This window comes from Leptosomus discolor, chromosome Z, assembly GCF_034619465.1.
Source record: "Leptosomus discolor isolate bLepDis1 chromosome Z, bLepDis1.hap2, whole genome shotgun sequence".
Classification (NCBI taxonomy): Eukaryota; Metazoa; Chordata; class Aves; order Leptosomiformes; family Leptosomidae; genus Leptosomus; species Leptosomus discolor.
This window is the reverse complement of record NC_141419.1, coordinates 3,535,309-3,558,443: the sequence shown is the minus strand read 5'-3', so window position 1 is coordinate 3,558,443 and position 23,135 is coordinate 3,535,309. Positions and strand designations below refer to the sequence as shown.

General features: G+C 65.1%; 2 protein-coding genes across 2 annotated transcripts; both read left to right on the top strand.

The window, feature by feature from the left end:
- The first annotated feature begins 4,571 nt into the window (after positions 1-4,571).
- On the top strand, positions 4,572-10,240 carry LOC147413188 (digestive cysteine proteinase 2-like). The gene is made up of 11 exons (XM_086479970.1): positions 4,572-4,623; positions 5,826-5,885; positions 6,142-6,234; positions 6,356-6,528; positions 7,327-7,570; positions 7,660-7,855; positions 7,966-8,159; positions 8,673-8,764; positions 8,849-9,010; positions 9,654-9,843; positions 10,053-10,240. The coding sequence occupies exons 1-11, from the start codon at positions 4,572-4,574 to the stop codon at positions 10,238-10,240; spliced, it is 1,644 nt and encodes a 547-aa protein (XP_086336096.1).
- Positions 10,241-12,044: 1,804 nt separating this feature from the next.
- LOC104354362 (digestive cysteine proteinase 1-like) lies at positions 12,045-16,127 on the top strand. The gene is made up of 11 exons (XM_086479396.1): positions 12,045-12,093; positions 12,615-12,674; positions 13,011-13,103; positions 13,257-13,429; positions 13,709-13,949; positions 14,342-14,543; positions 14,639-14,832; positions 14,965-15,056; positions 15,143-15,304; positions 15,549-15,738; positions 15,940-16,127. Exons 1-11 carry the CDS (start codon positions 12,045-12,047, stop codon positions 16,125-16,127), a joined length of 1,644 nt encoding a protein of 547 aa, XP_086335522.1.
- Positions 16,128-23,135: the final 7,008 nt, after the last annotated feature.

Below are 23,135 nucleotides of genomic sequence, written 5' to 3'. Positions count from 1 at the left end.
ACCAAGGAGCAGGGACAAGGCAGAGCTGCAGGGAGCAGCAGGGGAGCACCCGCTCCGGCCAGGGCCTGAACCCCCTACCGCTGCCCCCAGCCTTGGCTGGGGACACCTCAGCCACCAGCATCCCTCCTGTGAGCTCTTGCTGGGCTGCCCCACCATGGGCAACTGCAGGGCAAGGGGGGAGCAGGTGTGTGTGTGGGGGGGGGGGGGGTGTGCGCCCCCTCCGCATTATTCGGTGTCCCCCGGGGTGACGTGACCTGCCCCATCCCCAGCGCTCGGGTCCAGCACGGGTGAAGGCACCATTTGTCTCCGCAGCCTCCCCGCCGCGGCGTCGCCACCGATTAGTGCCGGGAGGGTGACCTGGAGCTGGTGGCTGCCCCCCAGCCCTCCCCATGCCACAACCCCGGGCGTGCTGACCCCCCTTCCGCTGACCTGCTGCCTCCCCGACAGCGAGAACAGGGGGTCTCCTGCCTCCTTGCCTACACACCCCCCACACCGCCCCCCCCCAGCTCATTGCAGAGGCTGGTGTTGCCCAGGGGGGGAGCAGGGAGGGCAGGGTCCCGTGGCAGCCCCCCAGCAGCCCCCCAGATGGGCACGGGGCCCTCCAGCCCCACAGCTCACTGCCCCATCCTGCCCCCAGAGCCACCCCACGCATGGCAGGGGTGGGGGGGCAGCTCTCAGCACCCCCACCAGCGCATGGCAAGGGGATTGAGAGACACCCCCCCCACCCACCATTGCAGAGCCCCCCACCACCCCAGCACCCCACGTGCAGCCCCACGCATCCCTCCTACCGTCAGCCCTCCTGCTCCGGCTCGCATGGACCCTCGCTCCCACGCTGCTCCCGGTGGCAACCGCAGGTTGGGGTGCCACCGTAGCACCCCGAACCTCCCAGCACCGGGGGCTGGGGTGTCGAGGAGGGTGGCAGGGTGAGGCGGGTGCCGCGGGGAGAGCGGGAGCGCCCTGTGCGTGTGTTTCCCCTGTCTCTTCAGCAGCTCTCGCAGCCGAGCAAGAGCTTCCCCTCCCCTCACCCCCCCCCCCCCCTCTTTCCTCCCAGAGCTCCCAGCAATGGTTCATTGTACCAGTCAGCCCAGCCAGGGTGGCCGCTGGTTCACCCTCCGGCACCGCTCGCCAGGGCCCACCGCTTGCCCATGGAGGTGGCATAGGATGGGGTGGTGTCAGGGGGTCCCCAGGCCCCAGCAGCACGGGGTGGGGGACACTGCCACAGCCGGGATTTAAGCGGGGGGATACCAGGCTCTGTGGGATCCAGCTCCGCTCCCGGAGGCAGCCCACGCTGGGCTGGGGTGCTGCCTGCACCCATCGCGAGACAGAGCCTGGCATCACCCCATCGCCCCCCCCCCCCGGCAGGGGGTGGCACGGGGGCAGCGTGTCGCAAACAGTGACCCTGCGAGGGGCAGGAATGAGGTGACCGTCTGGTGGCAGAGGACACGCCGCAGCCACCCGCCCGCCTGGCACAAGGGTCTCTGCCGCGGTGGCTCTGCCGGGACAAGGGGCAAGGCAGAGCCACGGAGGGATGGCGAGCAGCCCACCTTGCCCGGCGGATGGCAGGGAGCTCGGGACGCTGTTCCAGGGGGGCTCCCGCCTGTCCCCCCAGCACAGGGGGCAGCTCCCGGCCAGCTCAAGCAGTTGCTGTGGCCGCCGATAGCCCACCAGCTACCGGACCCTTATTGACTCCTTGTCCAGACGAAGTTGCTGGTGGGACCACCTCAAGATGTGGCATTGGTCGCACTGATCCCCAAAATTCAGCAAGCTCTGGGAGAGGGGGTGGCTCCTCCCCTGCAACCTGCCCGAGACCCCAGCACCCAGCTTGAGCCCCTCAGCACCCAGCTTGAGCCCCTCAGCACCCAGCCTGAGCCCTCTGCACCCTGCCTGAGCCCCCCAGCACCCTGCCTGAGCCCCCCAGCACCCTGCCTGAGACTCCCTGCACCCTGCCTGAGCCCCCCAGCACCCTGCCTGAGCCCTCAGCACTCAGCCTGAGCCCTCTGCACCCTGCCTGAGCCCCCCAGCACCCTGTCTGAGCCCCCCAGCACCCTGCTTGAGCCCCCCAGCACCGTGCCTGAGCCCCCCAGCACCCTGCCTGAGACTCCCTGCACCCTACCTGACCCTCAACACCCTGCCTGGGACCCCTGCACCCTGCCTGAGCCCTCCAGCATCCTGCCTGAGCCCCCCAGCACCCTGCCTGAGACTCCCTGCACCATGTCAGAGCCCTCCAGCACCCTGCCTGGGACCCCTACACTCTGCCTGAGCCCCCCAGCACCCTGCCTGAGACTCCCTGCACCATGTCAGAGCCCTCCAGCACCCTGCCTGGGACCCCTACACTCTGCCTGAGCCCCCCAGCACCCTGCCTGAGCCCCCCAGCACCCTGTGTCTGGACTCCTGGTCCGGGGCGCTGGGGCACCCACCCTGCAGAGAGCACCTCAAGCTTTTGGCACCCCAACCGCCCAGATCAAGGGGGTCTCGGTGGCGGTCCCTCACAAGGGGGACCCCCATGCCAATCCAGCTGCCGGGCAGCCACCCCTCCAAGGCAAAACCTCCCCAGATGGAAATACCCCCTGCAGCTCCGCCTGGGCCCGATCCTGCACAGTCCCCCCCTTGGCCCCCAGCTGCTCTTCCACCACCGGGGACAGTGTCAGCGAGGGGCTGGTGATATTATTATGCCCCTCACCACCCCACCACAGTTTCCGGCATGGGGCCGTGCTCCCAAGGAGGGGGGTGAGGGTGCACAGGACGGGCAGGGGGCTGCGATCGTGCTCCAGCCTGGAGCTGGCCACATCCCAGCTTGGCCATCCCGTCTCCCCATGCAGCCAGGCCGGATTGCACGCTGGTGGATGGGGGGGGGGGGGGTCCTTCCCCATCTCTCTGGAGCCTTCCTCCTCCTCCTCCTCCTCGCCCTGCGGTTAGCCCTCGAAGGCTGACCTCTTTCCTGCGTGACAGTGAGTCCGGCCTCAGTTTCCTGTTCTCACGGAGGGGTGGCCAGAGCTGGTGGAGGTCCTGGGTCCCCACTGAGATGGGGACATGCCCGCTGGGCTGAGGCCACTCTCGCTTTGTCACCCCCGTGATCACAGCTCCCCTTTAATCCCGGCTTTGGGGGCTTTCAGGGCTCTCTGGGACTTGCTGGTGGTGGTGGTGGTCGGCGGGGATTGAGACCCTGCTGGGGATGGAGCCAGCCCTGCCAGCGTTCCTGGGAGGGGACAGGGCACAGCAGGGACAGGGGCTGCTCATCAGTGGGCACCTGCAGAGCAATGAGCCCCTCCTGGCCTCCTAGGACCCTTCCCAAAATGCGGTCCCAGGTGTTTCTGGCCGGCTTCAGGGAGGACAATCACCCTCCACCTTAAAAAGAGCTGCCCCAGCCCTGCCCCCTGCAGCTGCCCACCCCCAAGCAGGGTGCTCTGGCACGAGTCAGGGTGGGTGCTGGGGTCTCAGAGATGCTGAGCACCCGGCCCCTGGGAGCAGGCAGCGCGTGGGGAGCGGGGCTGAGTGTGGCAAACCATGGGGGAAGGGGCTGCCATGGGTTCCCCCATCCCTGGGGGTCGCAGCCTGGCGTGGGGCAACCCCTCGGTGGGGTGTGTGGGGGGGTGCAGCCTTGCCAAGAGGGGTCCCAGCCTGCTCCCTATGTGATGATGGAAACAGGGGTGGTGGCATATAATTCCCCCCCGAGGAGTGTCCCCAGCTCTACCCCCACTGCTTGGGGAGGCTGGAGCCCCAGCAGTGAGGGGCAGGGGAGCCCCCAAAGCCCTCAGGGGGTGTGGGGGGAGGCGGGTGGTTTCAGTGTGTTGCTGGGGGAAACGCTGCCTTGCTTTGCTAGACGAGGCTCTCCCTTTCAGCCCGGCTGCTGCCCCGTGCCTCAGTTTCCCTCCTTGAGGTCAGAGAGGCTGAGCAGCGAGTGTGGGGTGACACGCACCATTTCCAGCCCCCTGCCCAAACCCTGGGGGCTGGGGTGGTCCCCTCAGGGCTGGCTGTGGGGTTCCCACGTTTCCCTGCACCCCATGACTGGCTCAGTCCTCTTTCCCCTCAAGGCCCCCCGCAAAGGGGTTCCCAGTGCTCCCAGTCTCCGGGCCTGGTTCATTAACGCTGGGCAGCCCCTGCTCTTTGCTAGGGCACTGCTTTCTGCCCATCACCCTGGCGTCAGGGCTGTCTGGCAAAGACCTTCCTGGCCGCAGGGAGGCTCTCCCGTTGCACCCCTGCACAAGGAGGGGGACACAAAGACCCAACCACCCCATCACCCTGTCAGGTTGGGAGGCGGGGGGGCACCCCATCGATCCCTCCAGTCTGCACCCCAACCCCGGCTCTTTGGGACTCACCCTGCACCTCCCGTCCCCCTGCAGCACCCAGCGTTGCTCCATCTCCCTCCGGAGGGACCCTGCCGGGACACGCTCTCCCTGCCGAGCACCCCGGGGTGCCCGGCCCCCCGCGCACCCCGCCAAGCACCACATGATGCCGGTTCCTTCCCTCCTCCGGGGAGGGCCCCAGCTTCTGCATTGGCTCCACTGGGTTTCACCACCGCCAGCTCCAGTTTAAAGGTGCGAGCTGGCGCTGGGCGAGCCGGGGCGGCGAGGATGGGTGCTCTCCGCTGGCTCGTGGCCTCTGCGCTCTTCGTCACCATCCGGGGTGAGTCTGTCCCCACTGGGGACATCCTGGGTTTGGGAGCTGGGGGCGCCCAGGCTGGTCTTGCCTCCCCACTGCCTTGCTGGGATCGCAGGGCAGGCAGGCTGGGGAAGGGGTTTCTTGCTTGTTGGGTCCCCAAATCTGCAGTTCCCTCGAGAGAGAGGCGGGGTGGGGTGGGAAAGAGATGGGAGGGACGTGCCTTGAGGGCTCGGCGGTGCTGGGGGTGTGAAAACAAGGCTCAATTGAGCCAGATGGGCTTTAACCCGTGCACAAGCCCAAGCTGCTTCCCTGGCTTTGCTGCCTGCAAAAAAGCAGGCAGGGGAGCCAGGCAGGCTGTTGTTGGAAGCAGCAGGAGGGGACGAGGGGGGGGGGGGGGGCTGTTCCCCTGCGGGACCCCCTTTCCAGGTGGCTGTAAAGTCGAGCAGGGTGGTGGGGTTGCTGGATCCATCGCTGCTCCTCCCACCCCAGGCACCACCTGCGGGTGCTCAGAGCCACGGGCACCCATGGGGTGGCCTGGGGTGCAGGCAGCGGGGGCTGCCAGTCCCTGCCTGCGCCAGGTTTCGGGTGCAGAAGCAGCGCCAGGTCTGGCCCCAGCTGCCCGGGGCTGGGAGCGGGGCAGGAGCTGCCGACTCCTTGGTCCCGGCGAGGAGGAAGATGCTGACGGAGGGAAGGGCCCGTTCCCAGCGGCGGGTGTGTTGGCGTGGGGTTGCACAAGCTGGGAGCCCAGAGGGAGGTTGGGAAGGTCACTGGGAGACGCCAGGCAGGACCAGCCAGCTCCCTGGCACCCCTCAACCGTGTGCCCTGCTTGTCGGGGGACAGCTTGGCTGCCTCCTCCCTTGGAAAACACCATCTAAAGCCGCGGCCACCAGCCCTGAGGGGGTGACACTGCCTCCCATGGGGACATCACCCCAACAGTTACCCCATCAGGTGGGGTTCCCCAGGGACGCAACACCACAGGGCTCGCTCCGGTGTAGCAGCAGGTCATGGCACGGGGCCGACCCTGGGAGAGGGTCAGCGCGTCGGCGTCCCACCGGTGGGCACTGGAGCTGCTTTCGGCCAAGCCCCCCACTGCCCTGCACAGGAGGGGCTGGAGGGAAGCAGGGGCTCTGGCTTGAGCAGCCTCCTACCCCAACCGCCCCGTCCCCAGCTTGGCCGTGGGGGGAGAACAGCCCCCCTACTCACCCCTGCCCCTCTCTGCCTTTCAGGACAGGACTATGGGGTCTCCCGCCCACCCCCTCATTTTGGCTCCATCTACCACGTCCGAGGTAATGGGACCCCACAGCACCCTTTGCCATGGTGAGGGGGACAGAGCGGAGGATGCTCAGCACCGGGCAGGACCAGGCTGTCCCAGTGCCAAACTGGGGCAGCTTCCCACAGCCGGGTGCCTCTCCTTGACCTGGCACCCACGGGGAGAGCAGCTGCAGGTCTGCAGGCTCTGTGGGTGCTGAGGGGGCTCGGGAAGGGATGTCGGGGTGCTGAGGGCTTGGGGCTGACCCATGTCCCATGCCGGGGGCCTTGCAGGTGTCATTAACCTGCCCTACGCTGAGATTGAGGAGCCCTTCGAAGCCTGGTACAACCAGACAGGAAACAAGAGCCGAATCCAGTATTACGGGGGTAAGCAGGAGGGCATCCATCTGCTCCGGGCTGTGCCCATCCCACACCGGTCCCGTCCCTGTGCAAAGGGAGGCCGTGGGCATGACCACCGTGCCTCAGTTTCCCCTTCCCGCTGGCACAGGGCAGGTGATAACCTACCAGCTGGCAGCGGTGAAGCCCTACGGGATGCGGTACAAGATCACGCCGGAGACCACCGAGAAGGAGGTGAACACCAGGAAATGCTTCCAGCTGCCCGGCTCCAAGGAGGACGTGGTCAAGGCTCAGAGCGTCTTCCCCAGCATCGACGGCTTCAAGGTGAGAAACGTGGGAGCGTGGGTCTGACCCGCTGCCCGGAGCATCTTCAGGCCCTGGGTGGGGATGCTGGGCAAGCTGGAGATGCTCCTCTTCATCCCAGGGGGTGCAGGGTGCTGGGACAGGCCAGGACATGCCCCCGCACCCCAGGGCATAGGGAGGGTCACTTCTCCACCCGGATCGGGGCCGGACTCCCGGCTCCTTTCCCAACCCCAGCAGCCGTGTTGGGACGTGTCGCAGCCCACATGAATGCCGGTGTTTTGGGGCGGCTCGGGCAAGTCGCTGCACGGTGGCTCAGCTCCCGCTGGCCTCAGCCTCTGGCAGGGCTGGGTGCAGCAGGAGGGGTGCAGCGTGTGTGTGTGTGCGTGTGGGGACAGCAAGCTGTCACCAAGCTGGACATCGAGCCGGACATGCACCTGCAGGGTGAGAGCTTGGAAACACACATGGAAAACTCGGAGCCTTTTGCAGGGGGGTGCAGCCAGCCCCCCTCACTATGGGTGTCCATCCAGCACCGTGCATGGTGGGGTGTCCCCTGGGCACCACTGAGCTGGGCGGGGGGGGTCTGTCCTGTGTTGCATCCTGAATCCTTGCCCCGCTTTTCATGCCATGCACGGCTGCGTGCTAATGGCCACGGAGCTGCCGGATCTGGCCCCAGAACCCAGTTCGGGCTGGGCGCAAGGTGCTGTACGCGCACTGGGAGCAATGGGGCTCGTGCAAAGGGGCTGGGTGGGGAGGAGCATATGGGGGGGTGGGGAAGGTCCCCACTCAGAGCCCCCATCCCTGATGCCACATCCTTCCCAGTTCCTGCGGGAGGAGTACTACCAGGGCCGGTACTGCGCCGTCTGGCAGAACGTCACCCACTGGGCGCAGAAGAAGAACGTCTACACCTTGTGGGTGACCAACTCCAGCTGCGGGGTGGCCCCCGTCCACTACGAGATGAGGGGCTACAACAGCCTGCTGGGCTCCCACTACGACAAGTACGAGATCGCCTACACCGACTTCGACAACAGCTTCCCCCCCTCCATCTTCGACCTCCCCGTCAACGGTGAGCTGGGTTGGGCCACCCTGCCCCCCTCCCCCCCCCCCCCCAACCCGTGGGGCTCAGGCTGACGGCACCCCCTAATCGCTCCCCAGAGACGAAGAAGTGCGGGGTCCTACCGGGGAGCGCGGCTGAGCACCGGGTGCTGGCGAACCCCATGGAGGACCTGGTGGGACGGCACCAACCGTGGGCCCACGAGGTCTTCCATCACTACCGGCGGCGGCTGGGGCGGCGGTACGGCTCGGCGCGGGAGCTGGAGCGCAGGCAGAGCATCTTTGTGCACAACATGAGGTACAGGCAGATAGGGGGGATGCCCACCCTTCCCCTCCCCCCCCAGCTACCCCCGCCGCGGTGGGAGACGGCGCCGGTGCCGGCTGACGCCGTCCCCGCCGCGGCGGCAGGTTCGTGCACTCGAGGAACCGCGCCGCGCTCTCCTACACGCTGGCCTTGAACCACTTGGCCGACCGCACGCCCCAGGAGCTGGCCGCCCTGCGGGGCCGCCGGCGGAGCGGGGCTCCCAACCGCGGGCAGCCCTTCCCCACCCAGCTCTACGCCGGCCTCATCCTGCCCGAGAGCCTCGACTGGCGCATGTACGGTAGGTGCGAGGGTCGGAGGGTGGGGGGACGGGGTCTCGCTGGTGGGGGGGGGTGTAAGGAGGGTGCGGAGCGCCCCTCATCCGGGCCAGCGCAAAGCCCAACCGAGCCGCCCCGCGCTGGGGAGCCCACGGGGCTGGGCTGTCCCCTGGGATCCACGCGGCCCAGGGGTCCCCGCTCTGCTCGGCAACTGGACGATCAAAGCGGGGCTTCGCTGGCAAAAGGCAGCTCGCTCGGCGCTTGGCCTTCCTTCAGTCTGGCGCCCCAGGGACAGATGTGACATCTGAAGTCACGTCCGGCTTCTCCCATGTCCCCATCAGCCGGGACTGGCACCCCCAGAGCTTGCCCCAGCCCAAGCATCGCTGGTACATTCACCCCCACCCTGATTTAGCACCGAGCCCTGGCTGCCTCTGGGGGCACAGCAAGTCCTTGACTCCTGCCTCAGTTTCCCTTCCACTTGCCCTCATCCCCCCGGTGTCACCCCAGCCTTTCACCCCACATCCCGCTGTCCCCAGGCGCTGTGACCCCCGTGAAGGACCAGGCTGTCTGCGGGTCCTGCTGGAGCTTCGCTACCACGGGCGCGATGGAAGGTGCCCTTTTCCTCAAGGTGAGAGCGGGGCCGTGCCCCCCAGGGATGGCCGGGGTGCCCGGAGGGTGCTGGTCCCCATCCCTGCACTGTGTCCCCCCACAGACCGGTGTGCTGACCCCCTTGTCCCAACAAGTCCTCATCGACTGCTCCTGGGGCTTCGGGAACTACGCCTGCGATGGGGGCGAGGAGTGGCGAGCCTACGAGTGGATCAAGAAGCACGGTGGCATCGCCAGCACCGAGTCCTACGGCACCTACAAGGGGCAGGTGAGGGTGTCCCAGTGTTCCCTGCTGGGGTCCCCCAAGTGTCAGGATGTGCCCCCTGGGGCTTCAAAGCCACGATGGGGCCGATCAGGATGGGTCAGAGGTGGTAACAGGCTCTGGAGATGGGGATGTCAGCTTGTCCCCAAGGCACCAGGCTCCCTGCGGTTCAAAGCCGAGTCCAAAGCCAAGCCCCAGGGCTCAGCTGGGCGGTTTCATCACCGTGTGCCTCAGTTTCTCTTCTTGCAAAACAGGGATAAGGCTCCTCCACTCACAGGTGGTGCCATGGATCCCTCCGTACCCTGAGGTGCTGGGATGGAGCAGGGCTGCCCAGGGACAGGGATGTGGCTGCAAGATGCAGTCAACAGCCCCCCCCCCCCGGGGCTTGGGGTGCAGAGCCAGCTCCCTGTGCTGCGTGTGGGCATTGCTCATCCCTGCAGCAACCGGGAAAATGTCCCCACCATGGTGGGCAGGGCAGGACAGAGGGGGCAGAGCTGGGATACTGTCACACCCCGAGTCCCAGATCACTCCTTGCATCCGAGCAGAGCTGCACGGGGGCAGCCACGGGGGGGAGGGTCCCAGCGAGGGGACCTGTGGGCTCCTGATGACACAGTGTCACCCCCCCCACCACCTCACCTCGGGGCTGCAGAACGGCTTGTGCCACTACAACCAGTCCGAGATGCTGGCCAAGATCACGGGCTACGTCAACGTCACCTCGGGCAACATCACGGCGGTCAAAGCCGCCATCTACAAGCACGGCCCCGTGGCCGTCAGCATCGACGCCTCGCACAAGACCTTCTCCTTCTACTCCAACGGCATCTACTACGAGCCCAAGTGCGGTGAGTCGGGTGGCACGGGGGGCACAGGAGGACAGGGGTGCCCAGGGAGGTGCCAGGACTTCCCCGGGTTCCCCTCCTTGCTGGCAAGCAGCTGGGGCAGGGGTGGAGGAGGGAACCGGCCCCAGCGCTGCCGGCAGCCCCGAGAGCAGGGATGCTCTCCAGACAGGGACACTCTCTGGAGGAGCCATCTCCCATGTCGTCCCCTGCAGGGAATGAGCCGGGAATGCTGGACCACGCCGTGCTGGCCGTGGGCTACGGGGTCCTGCAGGGAGAGACCTACTGGCTCATCAAGAACTCTTGGTCCACGTACTGGGGCAACGATGGCTACATCCTCATGGCCATGAAGGACAACAACTGCGGCGTGGCCACCGAAGCCACCTACCCCATCTTGGCCTGACTCACCTCTCGGCTCTGCGGGAAGAGCCCTTGGCAATACTCCTGGCATTCATCCCTGGATCAGCCCCTTCGGTGTGAGCCATCCTGCAGCGGGAAGCTGGGGACGCGGTGGGACAGGGCCACGGGGTGCTGGACGAGGAGCAGGATGGGGACCCAGCTGTGGCCTCGCCAATAAAGACCCTGGAAAAATACTGGTTTGCTGTTACAGGAGGGATCCAACGGCTGCCCACCCAGCTCTGCCCCCTTTGCAGGCCCCAGTGCTCGCAGCGTGTGACACATCTGTCCCCTGCACAGGTCCCTGTCCCCAGGTTTGTTTTCTTTGTCTTGTGGGACAGCAGGGGCCTCCCGGGGAGGGGACGGTGCCCTCCTGGCAGAGCCAGCTGGCTCTCGCAGACAGTCCCAGACACCCAGGGTGAGGGGAGCGGCTTTTCCAGCCCTGCCTCTCGAGGTGGAGCACAAACAACCCCAGGGATTTCTGCTGAGATGAGAAATTCCTGGCGCAGGGTGTTGGGAAGCGGAGGGAAGGCATCCACCCTCTGCCCCACTGCCCCGGTCCCTGTTGTGGCTACGGGTGGGGATGTCACCGGCGGTGTTTGCCAATGCCACGAGCCAGGCTCCCCTTCACCCCCCGGGGGGCTGCTCCCCTCTGGGGAAAGGCACTTTACACCGTGGTTCACCCAAGTCCTCCCAGTTTGGATTCGAGCCCTCCTGGGGGAGCGGGGTCAGCGCACGAGGGTCCTGCAAACAAGGTGGGAAGGTCTCTCTGCCCTGACCCTGGTGGTCTCCCATCTTGGCTGGGACATCCCTGGGGGGCAGGGTGCACCTCCACACCAGTGTGCTGCGATGACAGTGGTGGTGGTCCCTGGAGAAGTGCTGCAGCACTGCGGGGGGGGGGGGTGCATCAGCCCAGCCCTGCACCCAGGGGTGCAGCTGAATGCGGCCCAACTTGTCCCTGGCGGCGCGTGCAGCCAGCCCACACCAAGCCCTTATCAGCTTTGTTTTGGGCTCGGGCAGCCCCAGGGGTGCTCGCTGTCACCTTGGGCTGGGGGCCAGCTGGATGCGCAGCAAGCGGGAGGGGTGAAGGCCACTCCGCTGCGGTGACAGCACTGCTCTCCTCCCGGGCCCTGGTTTTTCCACGCAGCTCCTGACATGGCATCTGCATCTTTTCCCCTTTTTCCAATTAACCCCATCTAATTACAGTCCTGGGCTTGCCCTGGTGGTACCTCGGGAAGGATGCAGGGATGCCAATGACCCCCACCTCCCCGCAACTGCCCAGCGCTGCCTTTGGTGGCGACACCGCAGCTCCTGTCCCAGGAAGGCAGGGAGCACCCCGAGGGGCTCTGGGGCGTCTGGCAGGGTTTCACTGCACCTCGCTGCCCCAGGCGGCTGCAGATGCTCCCCCTGCTCGCAGCAGCAAAGCCCGGCTGCAAACTGCCACGCAGGGTGGGTGGGAGCACAGGGACACCCCCCCCCCCCCCAGCACCCCTCACCAAGCCCCTGATTCCCTAGAGCACCCACTCTTGCCCTAGGGGAGGGTCTTGCCCCACAGGAGTCTGGGTCCCCAAGCTGCTCCCCAAGCACACGGCATCGGCACCCGCCGCGGCGCGGGTGGGAAAGGCACCCGTGGGTGCCCACGGTGGGGCAGGGGGGGGCAACGTAAAGCCACGCCTCCCCCTTGGTCTCACCCCAGCCAAGGGGAAGGACGGGGCTTTGCCCGTTGGCTGCCTGCAGCTCCCTGCCCACCCTCCAGCGGCATTTAAGGCACCCGTGGGTGCAGGGCAGCGGCGTGGGCCGGGCTGCGCAGGATGGAGGGGCTGCAGTGGCTGCTGGTGCTGGGGGCTGCCGTGCTGCTGGGTGAGCTTGGGGGGGGGGACACGACACACAGACACTGTGCCCCTGTCCCAGGGATGCCTTCGTGCCCCTTAACCTGGGCACTAAGGTGGTCCTGGGTTGCTGTGGGGGTCCTTGCCCCGGGAGGGGGCTGCTCTGTCCCTGTCCCCATGCCCGGGGCAGTGGGCACGCTCTGTGTGCGGCATATGGGGGTTCATACAGTTGCCCCTGGGACATGCGTGGGGGCTTTGGGGTGCCCCTGAGCTGGCTGCACCCTAGGGAGAGCAGGGATGGGGTACGGGGTGGGGGGGGGGGCTCTGGGTCAGCCAGAGAGCTGGTGGTGGAGTGAGGACCCCCGGTCTCTGCCCTGCCCGTGCAGGTGGGAGCCCTCCCAGTCCTGCCACCAGCACAGGCTCCCCTAGGTCTGTCCCCATCTGCTGGGGGACAGCGAGCCGGGGACCAGCGCCGCTGCCAGCGCCCGCCGTGGAGAGTTGGGTAACGAGCAGCATGAAGGGGTTTGGGGTTTGGTTTTGGCTTTTTTCTAGGAGCAGAGTGCAAAGTTCCTCTAGAGACACCCGCGTTCGGGGACATCTACCACGTCACAGGTACTGCCCGTGGACGGGCCACTCCGCTGGGACGGTGGCCACCGCTGTGCTGCCCACGGGGGTCCTGCACCCCCAGCCACCGGCTCCCACCCGACGTGCTCGAGCCGAGGAGGCTCCGATTCCCCCACGAAACCCAGGGGCTGGGGCGCATCGCTGCCGCGGGGGGCTGCCGGTGGTGGCCGTGGGTGGGAGAAGGAGGGGGGTGATGCTGTGGGGCCCTGGGGTGCTCCCTGCCTACCCTCTGCTCCCCTCCCGGCCACAGGCTCTGGGGTGGAGGATGGCCCTGGGGTTTGGCCCCCCGCAACCCCCCCGAGCCCAGCCCCTCTGTGCCTGCAGGAGTCATCAGCCTGCCCTACGCAGAGATCAGGGAGCCCTTCGAAGCCTGGTACAACCTCACCGGGGGAAAGAGCCGCATCGAGTACTACGGCGGTGGGTGCAGAACGGGGTCCATCCCCCCGACCCTTTATCATCCCCCTCCTTCTGCCCCAGCACCTTCGGGCACCTCAAAAAAATGCCCTGGGAGCCATCACCATGCCAGGACCCTGGGGCTTGGCTTGACCTTAGCCCTGTCGCCGTTTCCAGGCCAAGTGGTCACCTACCAGTTTGGCTCCATCGAACCCTTCGGCGCCAGCTTCAAGGTGACGCCCGAGACCACGGAGACGGAGGTCAACGTCCGCAAGTGCTTCCGCATCAACGGCACCGACGGGGACCTCATCGCCCCGCAGAGCGTCTTCCCCAGCCTGGAGAACTTCAAGGTGAGCCCTCGGCATGGTCCTCTAGGATGTGGGATGGGGTAAGGGAGGGGACAAGGGACCCCCGTGGGTACAGGGTGTCTGACAGCACCCTGCGAGGGCAGAGCAGCCTTCCCTGGCTGGGAACGGGTGGATACAAGGGTAGGGGTGATAGCGGCGAAGGGGTTGCCTCCAGCGCGGCACCACGCAGGATGGGACGCCATCACCGCGGGGCGCCCCGGCTCACCGGGGACGCGGTGCCGGTGTGGCACCCCCGGTCCCCGACGCGTGCGCTGTGCCCAGCGGGTGCGGGAGGAGCGCTTCCGCGGGCAGCGCTGCGCCGTCTGGCAGAACGTCTCCTACTGGGGGCCCAAGAAGAACGTCTACACGCTGCGGGTGGGCAGCTCGGCCCACGGCCCCGTGCCCCTCCACTACGAGGTGCACGGCTTCAACAGCCTCCTGGGCTCCCACTACGACAAGTACGAGATCGACTACTCCTCCTTCAGCCACCGCTTCCCCCCCGGCGTCTTCCACCTCCCCGAGGGTGAGCGTCCCAGCACCCCTTCCACCTATTTAATCGGGGGTTTTTTGGGGGTTGTTTTGGGTTTTTTTTTGCAAGAGCCTGATAATTTGGGTGAATCGGTTTGGCTGGCATAAAAGCAGGGGAGAAAAGTAGTTAATATTGCTAGCTGGAGCAATGCAGGTGCTTTCTCAGCGCTGGCTCCTCCGTGCCAGAGCACTGGGTGCTGGGAGGGATAGTGGGTGCTCAGGAGCCAGCTCTGGGGTGGGTGCGGGTCCCCCCTGCACGCACGTGTCTCTACGGGATGGATAACCCCGGTGGTTTTTGGGGGTGACCATGCCGTGCGGCCCAGCTGGGGGCTGGGAGAGCTCGTCCCAGCTCAGGAGGCACCAGTCACCGCCCGTGCCTCGTGGCAGGGGTGCAGTGCGAGCAGTGGCCCGCGGCCGGCCCCGAGCACCGCATCGTGGCCAACCCCATGCAAGAGTTTGTGGGGAGGGCACGGGAGACAGCCCACGTCCACCACCGCCTCTTCCACCACTACAAGGAACGGTTCGGGAAGAGCTACGGCAGCGAGGAGGAGCACGAGCACCGCAAGCACACCTTCATCCACAACATGCGGTACGGGATGCCGGGGGAAAGGGTGCAGAGGGGTGGGGTGGCCGCTGCAGCGTGTCCCCCCGCTCCCCTCTGGCAGCGTCTCTGCTCGGCGGCAGGTTCGTGCACTCGAGGAACCGCGCCGCGCTCTCCTACACGCTGGCCTTGAACCACTTGGCCGACCGCACGCCCCAGGAGCTGGCCGCCCTGCGGGGCCGCCGGCGGAGCGGGGCTCCCAACCGCGGGCAGCCCTTCCCCACCCAGCTCTACGCCGGCCTCATCCTGCCCGAGAGCCTCGACTGGCGGCTGTACGGTGAGGAGGGAGCCGGTGCCACCGGCGCGCGAGCCCAGAGCGTGGGGTCAGCTCTGCACGCCGAGGTTGGCGCGGGGACGGCGGGCGTCTTCCACCGCTCTGGTAAACGTGTCCCCGTCCCGCTGTCCCCAGGCGCTGTGACCCCCGTGAAGGACCAGGCTGTCTGCGGGTCCTGCTGGAGCTTCGCTACCACGGGCGCGATGGAAGGTGCCCTTTTCCTCAAGGTGAGAGCGGGGCCGTGCCCCCCAGGGATGGCCGGGGTGCCCGGAGGGTGCTGGTCCCCATTCCTGCACCGTGTGTCCCCCCACAGACCGGCGTGCTGACCCCCTTGTCCCAACAAGTCCTCATCGACTGCTCCTGGGGCTTCGGGAACCAGGCGTGCGACGGGGGCGAGGAGTGGCGAGCCTACGAGTGGATCATGAAGCACGGTGGCATCGCCAGCACCGAGTCCTACGGGCCCTACCTGGGCCAGGTGAGGGTGTCCCAGTGCCCCCCGGGGAAGGCGGGCAGTGCCACCCCCTCCCCACTCCTTCCCCTCCAGGCTCTCCCAAATCAGCCATCAGCCCTTTGGCAGCGGATGGAGGCTCCACTTTGGTTTATGGATGCTCCATCCGAGCCGCCCCCCTCCCACCTTCCCCCTTGTTGGGGTGGGTCAGATCCCCCCTACCTGCCCCGGGACCCCGGTGCCACCTCAGCATCCCACCCTCTCCCCCCAGAACGGTTACTGCCACTGCAACCAGTCGGAGCTGGTGGCCCAACTCGCCGGCTACGCCAGCGTGGAGCCGGGCAGCGCCGCGGCGCTGAAGGCGGCGCTGGTCAAGCACGGCCCCGTGGCCGTCAACATCGACGCCTCGCACAAGTCCTTCGCCTTCTACGCCAACGGGGTCTACGAGGAGCCCCGCTGCGGTGAGTCCAGTCAACCCAGGAGGCTCCAGGTCCTGCTCACTGGGGCTGGGATAGGCACCAATATTCGCAGGGTGGGATTTACCTCCCCGCTAAGCTCCCGGCCAGGGGATACGGGGCCATGGGGCCACTCGCTGCATCGGGAACAACCCCCAGCTCCAAGGGATGGGGACTGAGACTATTTTCTTCTCTCCTCCCGGCCAGGAAACGAGATGTCGGCGCTGGACCACGCCGTGCTGGCCGTGGGCTACGGGGTCCTGCACGGGAAGAGCTACTGGCTCATCAAGAACTCCTGGTCCACGTACTGGGGCAACGATGGCTACATCCTCATGGCCATGAAGGACAACAACTGTGGCGTGGCTACCGCCGCCTCTTTCCCCATCCTGGCCTGATGGGGCACGGCCCTACATGTGTCCTGTCCCCTCCCTGTCCCCCTGGGCAGCTCCAGATGGAGGGGGGGCTGACAGAGGGATGCGGGACCCCGGGAGGTGGCTTTGGGGCAGAGGGGGGCAGCTCAGCCAAGAGGTCAGACGATCTTCCCAGCCCTCTGGAGAGGCATTTTACCATTTTGGCAATAAAAGCCTGTAGAAGCGACCTCGTCTGTCATGCTGGGGTGTCCTCTGCCAGCCACAGCCCTTGCCACGACTGCCTTCTGCAGCCCTCTGTGTGATGAGTTTCACCCAACGCTCAGCCCAGGCTCACCCCTGTTTGGGTTACGTGCGCCCTAACCCCAGAGGTTTCAGTGCCACCCCCAGAAGTGCCCGACACCCCCTTCGCCAGCAGCAGGACGGAGCCTGAATCCACTCTCAGAAGCTGAGCTGGGCTCAGGGCCCTCCTGTTCCCAACGGGACTCTGCCCAGTCCCAGCAGCTGGCGTCACACTGGGAACAAGGGAGCTGTCCCCCACCAGGGGGAGCGGTCCCCAGAGCCTCGGGCCACCCGAGTCCTGTGCTCCGACGTGGGTCAGTGCTTAGTGACTCAGTTTCCCCACCCAGCTGGGGGGAAAGCAGAGCTTCTGGGGGTTTCCACGCCGCTGCCAGCAGCCTTTGGGGTGGAAGGTGCCCAAACAGACCCAAAGGAGATCCAAAGCTCATTTCAGCAAGGAGTCTTGGGGGGGGGTGGGGTGGGGTTCCCCAACCTCCTGGGGAGCAGCCGGGCTCGGAGCTGCTGCCCCAGAGCTGCCGTGCTCCTTTCATCTCCCCTTGCTCCAGCGCTTCACCCCAAAACCGCACGGCCACGGGGGGGGGGGGGAAGCCTGAGTGAGGGCTGAGGGGTTGGTTGCTTTTGGGGTGTCCAGGCTGGATATCAGCGTGGTGTGAGGTTTTTTGGGGCTCTGGTGCCCTGCTCACACCCACCCTGGGGACAGAGCCGGGCAGGCAGCACCAGAACTCCCCGGTGAGAGCTGCTGGCGTTGCTTCCCAACCTGAGAGCCCCATTAGCAGCCGGGCAGCTGACGAGGGGAGCCTAAAAAAATGGAGAAAAGTCTTCCCTGGCTTGTATCAGCATGTGCACGGGCTGCATTTTCCCCCAAAATGGGTTTCTGGTAGTTGAGAAGCAACGTGCCCCCACGGCTACCCCCTTATGTCGTACAGCAAATGGCCGGGGTTCAGCCACCGCGCTTCCTCCCCGACGGCACCCAGGGAGACGTGATCGCTCCCGGTTGAGGGGAGGCAGGTCATCATATTTTCTTGGTTTTTTTCTTTCACTTGTTCGCCTGCTTATTTTACAATTTGCTGCGCTGATTTCTGAAGTGGTCTTTAATCATTCTCAGCAGGGGCGCTGACTCGAATTCACGTCTGGGAGAGAAACGATCACCGCGCAGGAATAATGGGGTTTATTCTGTGGGAGTTCAGGTCTCCAGATCTTTTGATTCTCTTGACTGCAGTCAATAAAACACGCTTTGACTTTCAGGGAACCGTGACTTTCAGGCTCCCCTTGGATAGGTGATGTTCTGAATTCGCTGCTGAACACGCAGGTGGCTCTGGGAGCTGGAGGTTTTGCACCCCCAGGAAGCATTTCACAGGAGCCTGAAATTTCGCGGTTGTGGCATTAGGGAAAGCAGTTCTGAGCGTGGGTAGTTAAGGATGGCTGGGAACTTCAAAAAAAAAAAAGATCCACTTCTTCTAGTTGGAAAAAAAGGAGAAAATAAGAAAGGACATACCTGAAAGAGAAATTTGCTGTTTCCAGAGCCAGCCTTGGCTTCTGGCTCCCAGCCCGGGTGAGCCGCGACCTCCAGACTTCCCTCAGCTCCCAAACCTCAGAGATGCTCCAGGTTTTGCCGAGCACAGCAAAGCACAACCGCTCTGAGCCCTGCTTTTGATTGGAAGAAGCAAAGCTGGCCTAAAGGTATGCCTTTCAGGTTTCCTTTGGAAGAGGCACGCTGCCTGCATAACTGGCGAGCTGGAAATGCAGGATGTGTGTGGAAACTCCCCAAATTCGTTACCCAGATGGTAAAATACCAACTGAGGTTGGTGCTTTACAGGGAGCAAGGACTGCCTGGAGAGTGCAAGCTGAGAGGATTTGGCACCTATCTCCCGTATGCCCCCTTGAAAACCTTCTTGGTCTCAGGATGAGGTAGCTCAAGACGTCTCCTGAGGTCAGCTTCATGCTGAAAGCCCAGGACCAGAGGTAGTCCTCGGTGGCCAGCTTCCAGTCCTGCACCCTGTCCTCTGCTCGGTACTTCTCACGGTCCTGTGCTACCTTCAGGCTCTCCTCCTCGTTCAGCCACCCCTTCTCGGCATCTGCCAACCAAGAGGTTGGCGCTCGGGCGCTTAAACTGGGCACACGGGTGGTGTCTGCCCGCACGCTGACCCCTTCAGAGGCAGCCCGAGCTGCTGGGGGCTTTCACGGCGGAGGCGGGAGGCCGTTTGGCTACCTCGCAGGCTTTCCCCAGCCTCCGAGCCGCTCGCTCCTCCTGCCTGTTGCTCTCTTCGTGCTTCTTTAAGAATTCGTCCGCGAAGACGCTCACCAAACGGTGGCGAAAGTCATCGCCTCCCGGGCGAGCGGCCCTGACTGTGGCTACGACGCCCCCGTCCGCGACGAAGACGCCGGTGGCCCGGATCAAAGACGAGGAACCCCCCGCTCTCCATCAGGGTGACGGAGGCCGTAGGCCGGGGCCGCCGCCGCCGTCTCACGGCAGCCCCTCCGCACAGCGCCGCCGGCCATCCCCCCCGGCGTCTTCGGTGGCCTGGTTCTGGGAGTCGCCGAGAGCAGCTGGCGCGGGGACAACCGCTCCTCCTGGCCGCCCTGCCTCGACTCATCCCCTGGGATGGGAAACCTCGGGGCAATCCCGGCTCCACGCTGGCCTCCGACCCACCCACTCCCGCAGAACCCGGCCAGGACGCGGGGGGCGAGCGGAGGCAAGAGCCCACCGCCACCAACGCCTCCCGAGCGGCGTTTTGCTTCCAGCGAAAGGGCCTTTCGGCCGGGGAGAGCATCCAGATCCGCGGCATCCATCTCTCCACACCGCCAGAAATTCCGGGTGGGCCGAATTCGCCAAGCTCGATGATTCTCCGAGGAAGGGCGGTTGGGATTTCAAGCTGGGTTTGGGGTTGTTTTTTTTCCACCCTGCCCTCGGCTGTCCTGGCGACGGCGCTTCCCTCCGGAGGCAGCTGCAGCTCCAGCGCAGACCTCTGTGCAGCCGTGCCAGGTGGCCAGAAAATGCGCTCCAGCCCAAAAGCTGGCTGCTTTTCAGCGCTGGATGAATTATCTGTGAAAAACCTCTTCGAGCTCGCACAAAACAAGGTAATTATTCAGAAAGCAGGGGACGTGGAGAGAGCCAGAATATGAAAATATTATCTGTTAGTGATTTACAGAGAACCACAGACGGTGTCAAAGCACAGCAGCTGAATCAAACTTGCTTTGGCAACTTCTTGGCTCCCAAATGCTCCAGACGACCCGGCGGGGGCTGATCACCAGCTCCCAACAACACTCCTACACCCCGGGGGAAGCAGCTCCTGGGGATGTGGGTCTCCAGACCCGGGTCAGGACAGAGCTGGGTGGTTCACGGAGGGAAAGGACACGCGTTGCAGAGCCCTGAGGCTTTAGGATGGCAAAGGCTACGACCCAGGGGGAGGCCATCTCGCTTTTGCTCCCTAATACAGTAACCAGAGCTTTTTTTGGGGTACAAATGGTGGCATCCAACGCGATCTGAATGGTCTTCCAAGCTCTGCAAAGCTGGAAACTGCTTCGCTGCTAGCGAGGCTATCCTGGAAAATCACCGAGGCAGCGGCTTTCTAAACGTTTCTTGTTACACTCCTTTCGGTAGCAGCTTTACAAATGCTCTTCCTTCGCCAAATGTTTTTCCCTTGGCGATCGTGACTGCTCTGGCAGGTTTGTTGTTCACGTTCCGAAACAAAATCGCTCCTTTTCCTTCAGCTCAAGAGATTTGCAGCTCCCCCCCCTGCCACACACACAGAGGCACTCCCCACCCCCACCCCCCCCCCCGCCCCGACTTTTAGGAGGGTTTATTTCTCATAACGGATCGCTCGCAGCGGTTTATGTTTTCCAGGTGCCCCGTCAAACCCCAGCAAGCTGGGCAGCCCCAGCCCTCCACCTCCGCCTGATTTCCCCCAAGAACGTCTCCTCGGAGCATCGCAGCCCCTGAGCAGCGAGGAAGGTTTTGTTTCGAGCCATCCGCCGCCTCTGCCAAGCTCTGCCTTCTGCTTTCCCCGCCTGGTGTTTCCCAATCACCATCTCACATCCAGCACAACGCCACGAATTTCATGAAATTAAGTATTTCTCCTACACACAGCATATTTGCCCGGTGATTATAAGTAGTCCCCGAGGTAGCCAAGCGCAGCAGAATTTCAGTTTAATATGCACACCCACGCAGCCTGACTAAAAACCCAAGACACTCCCCCGGTCCTTCTTGGGAAAGACCGAGCACTGCAGCGAGCAGCTCACATTTCAGCTTCACCACTTGCACAAGGTAGGACTGGGAATACTCTGTCATCTGGTGTGGGGAAAAAAAAAACCCAACAACAACAAAAAAAGGTGGGGAAAGAAGTTTCCCAAAGATTTCAAGGTACCCCTTAGGGGCTGAGAGAGAGAAGGCAGCAATGGCAGGCAACACAGGCACAAAAAGGGACCAGATCACACCCCTGGGGGTTTATCAGCACAACTGCGAGTAGTTACTGCCTTTTGTTCACTCTGTCTTGGATCTAGAGAGCGAAGGTTTAACTCCAAAATGCTTGAATTCCCCCATTTGTTCGGGCAGGCAGGGTACACGGAAGCTCACAGCACCTGTTGGGTGTCACACTGGGAAAAAACAACTACTTGATAAAAAAAAAAAAGAGCAATTATTCAGTGTGCGCCGTGTATGACCTGCCCTTGCTGCAGCGCCTCGAGTCCAACCTCAAAACCTGAACTCAAAGGGGGGGGAAAACCTCCCCGGCGACTGGAGCTGCCAACTCCAGCACCCAGGGCGCGGTGTCAACGCCACCAGCTGCAGTTTGCAACGCTGCCCCAAACCAGAGGCAGAGCCACCCATGCAAAACCACAGCCTTGGCTGTGCCTGGGACTGGCAGGCGAGCAGCTGCCCCAACAGCAGAGCCAGCAGCTGCTGGAGCCGGCGCAAAGGGGGGAAATAAGTTCACATGAAGGTTTTCCTTTCGCTACAGACGCTACCTCCTACCTCATTCTCCCTTCCTTTTCCTCCAATTCTCTTTCTCTCAACCTTTCAGGCAAGGTTTTCCCCTCTGTCTCCAGCCCTTGTGGCTCGGCTCCCCCTCAGCTCCACTCTTCAAGGCGGAGACACCTTCTCCTCCTCAGAGTCTTCTGCTCCCTTCCTTCCTCCAGACCTGACCCTCCTTCACCCACCTCCGCACACTCCTTCCCCTCCCTGCAGCAGCTCCTCATCTCCCCAGCCCTGGAGCCCTGCCCTAATCCAGCTTCCCTTCCTCCTCTTCTTCCTCCTCCTGGCCCCTCATCCCCCTCTCCCTGCCCTCCCCTCACACCCCCCACCTACAGATCCCCCTTTCCCTTGCCCTGGTTTAGCCCTGCCCTTCCTCCTTCACCCTTCCCCTGCTCCTGGCCCAGCCAAGCTCAGCTCAAGCCTTTACTCTGGCCTTGGCCTGGCCCAGCCCAACTCACTTCACCTTAGCTCAGCCCTTTCCCTCAGCCCTGGCCCAGCACAGCTAAGCTGAGCTCAGTGCCTTCCCCCAGCCCTGGCTCACCCTAGCTAAGAGCTCAGCTCTGCTCCTTACCCCAACTTTGGTCTGGCCCAGCTCAGCCCCTAGCCCGGCCCAGCTAAGCTCAGCTCTGCTCCACTCCTGGCCCTGGCCCGGCCCAGCTAAGCTCAGCTCGGCTCAGCACCTTCCTCCAGCCCTGGCCCACCCTAGCTAAGAGCTCAGCTCCGCTCCCTCCCTTGGCCCAGCTCAGCACCTTCCCCCAGCCCTGGCCCATCCTAGCTGAAAGCTCAGCTCCACTCCTTCCCCTGGCCCTGGCCCAGCTCAGCCGCTTCCCTCAGCCTTGGCCCGGCCCAGTCCAGCTAAGCTCAGTCCCTTTCCCGGGCTCTGGGCTGGCCTGACCCGGCCCGGCTCAGCTCAGCCCCTTCCCCAGGCCCGGCCCAGCTTAGCTCAGCCCCTTCCCCAGGCCCAGCCCGGCTCAGCTCAGCCCCTTCCTCAGGCCCAGCTCAGCTCAGCCCCTTCCCCAAGCCAGCTCAGCTCAGCCCAGCCCAGCCCAGCCCAGCTCAGCTCAGCCCCTTCCCCAGGCTCGGCTCGGCCCGGCCCAGCTCAGCCCCTTCCCCAGGCCCGGCCCGGCTCGGCTCGGCTCGGCCCAGCTCAGCTCAGCCCCTTCCCCAGGCCCAGCTCAGCCCAGCCCCTTCCCCAGGCCCGGCCCAGCTCGGCTCGGCCCAGCTCAGCTCGGCCCAGCTCAGCCCCTTCCCCAGGCCCAGCTCAGCTCAGCCCCTTCCCCAGGCCCGGCCCAGCTCGGCTCGGCCCAGCTCAGCACAGCTCAGCTCAGCCCCTTCCCCAGGTCCGGCCCGGCTCGGCTCGGCCCAGCTCAGCCCCTTCCCCAGGCCCGGCCTAGCCTGGCCTGGCCCGGCCCCACTTCCGGGTTCCCTCCCGCAAGGCCTTGTGGGACAACCCCCCCCCCCCCCCTCCCCTGCGCGATCTCGCGCGACCTCCCCAGCGCCGCGCGCGCGCTCGCGCACGCCCCCCCCCCCCCCCCCCCCCCCCCCCCCCCCGCGACGCGTCACACGGCGGGGGCGGGGCGAGCGGGGCTGTTGCATCACCGCCGTGCGCGCAGCGCTCCCTGCGTGACGTTAACGCTCCCCCAGCGCCCGCGGAGGGAAAGGGCGGGGGGGGGGGGGGGGGGCGGGGGGAGAAGGACGCCCCGCTCCGTCCGCCCCCCCCCCTTCCCAGGAGTGACGGCGCTTTGACCAATGAAAAGCGGCTACGG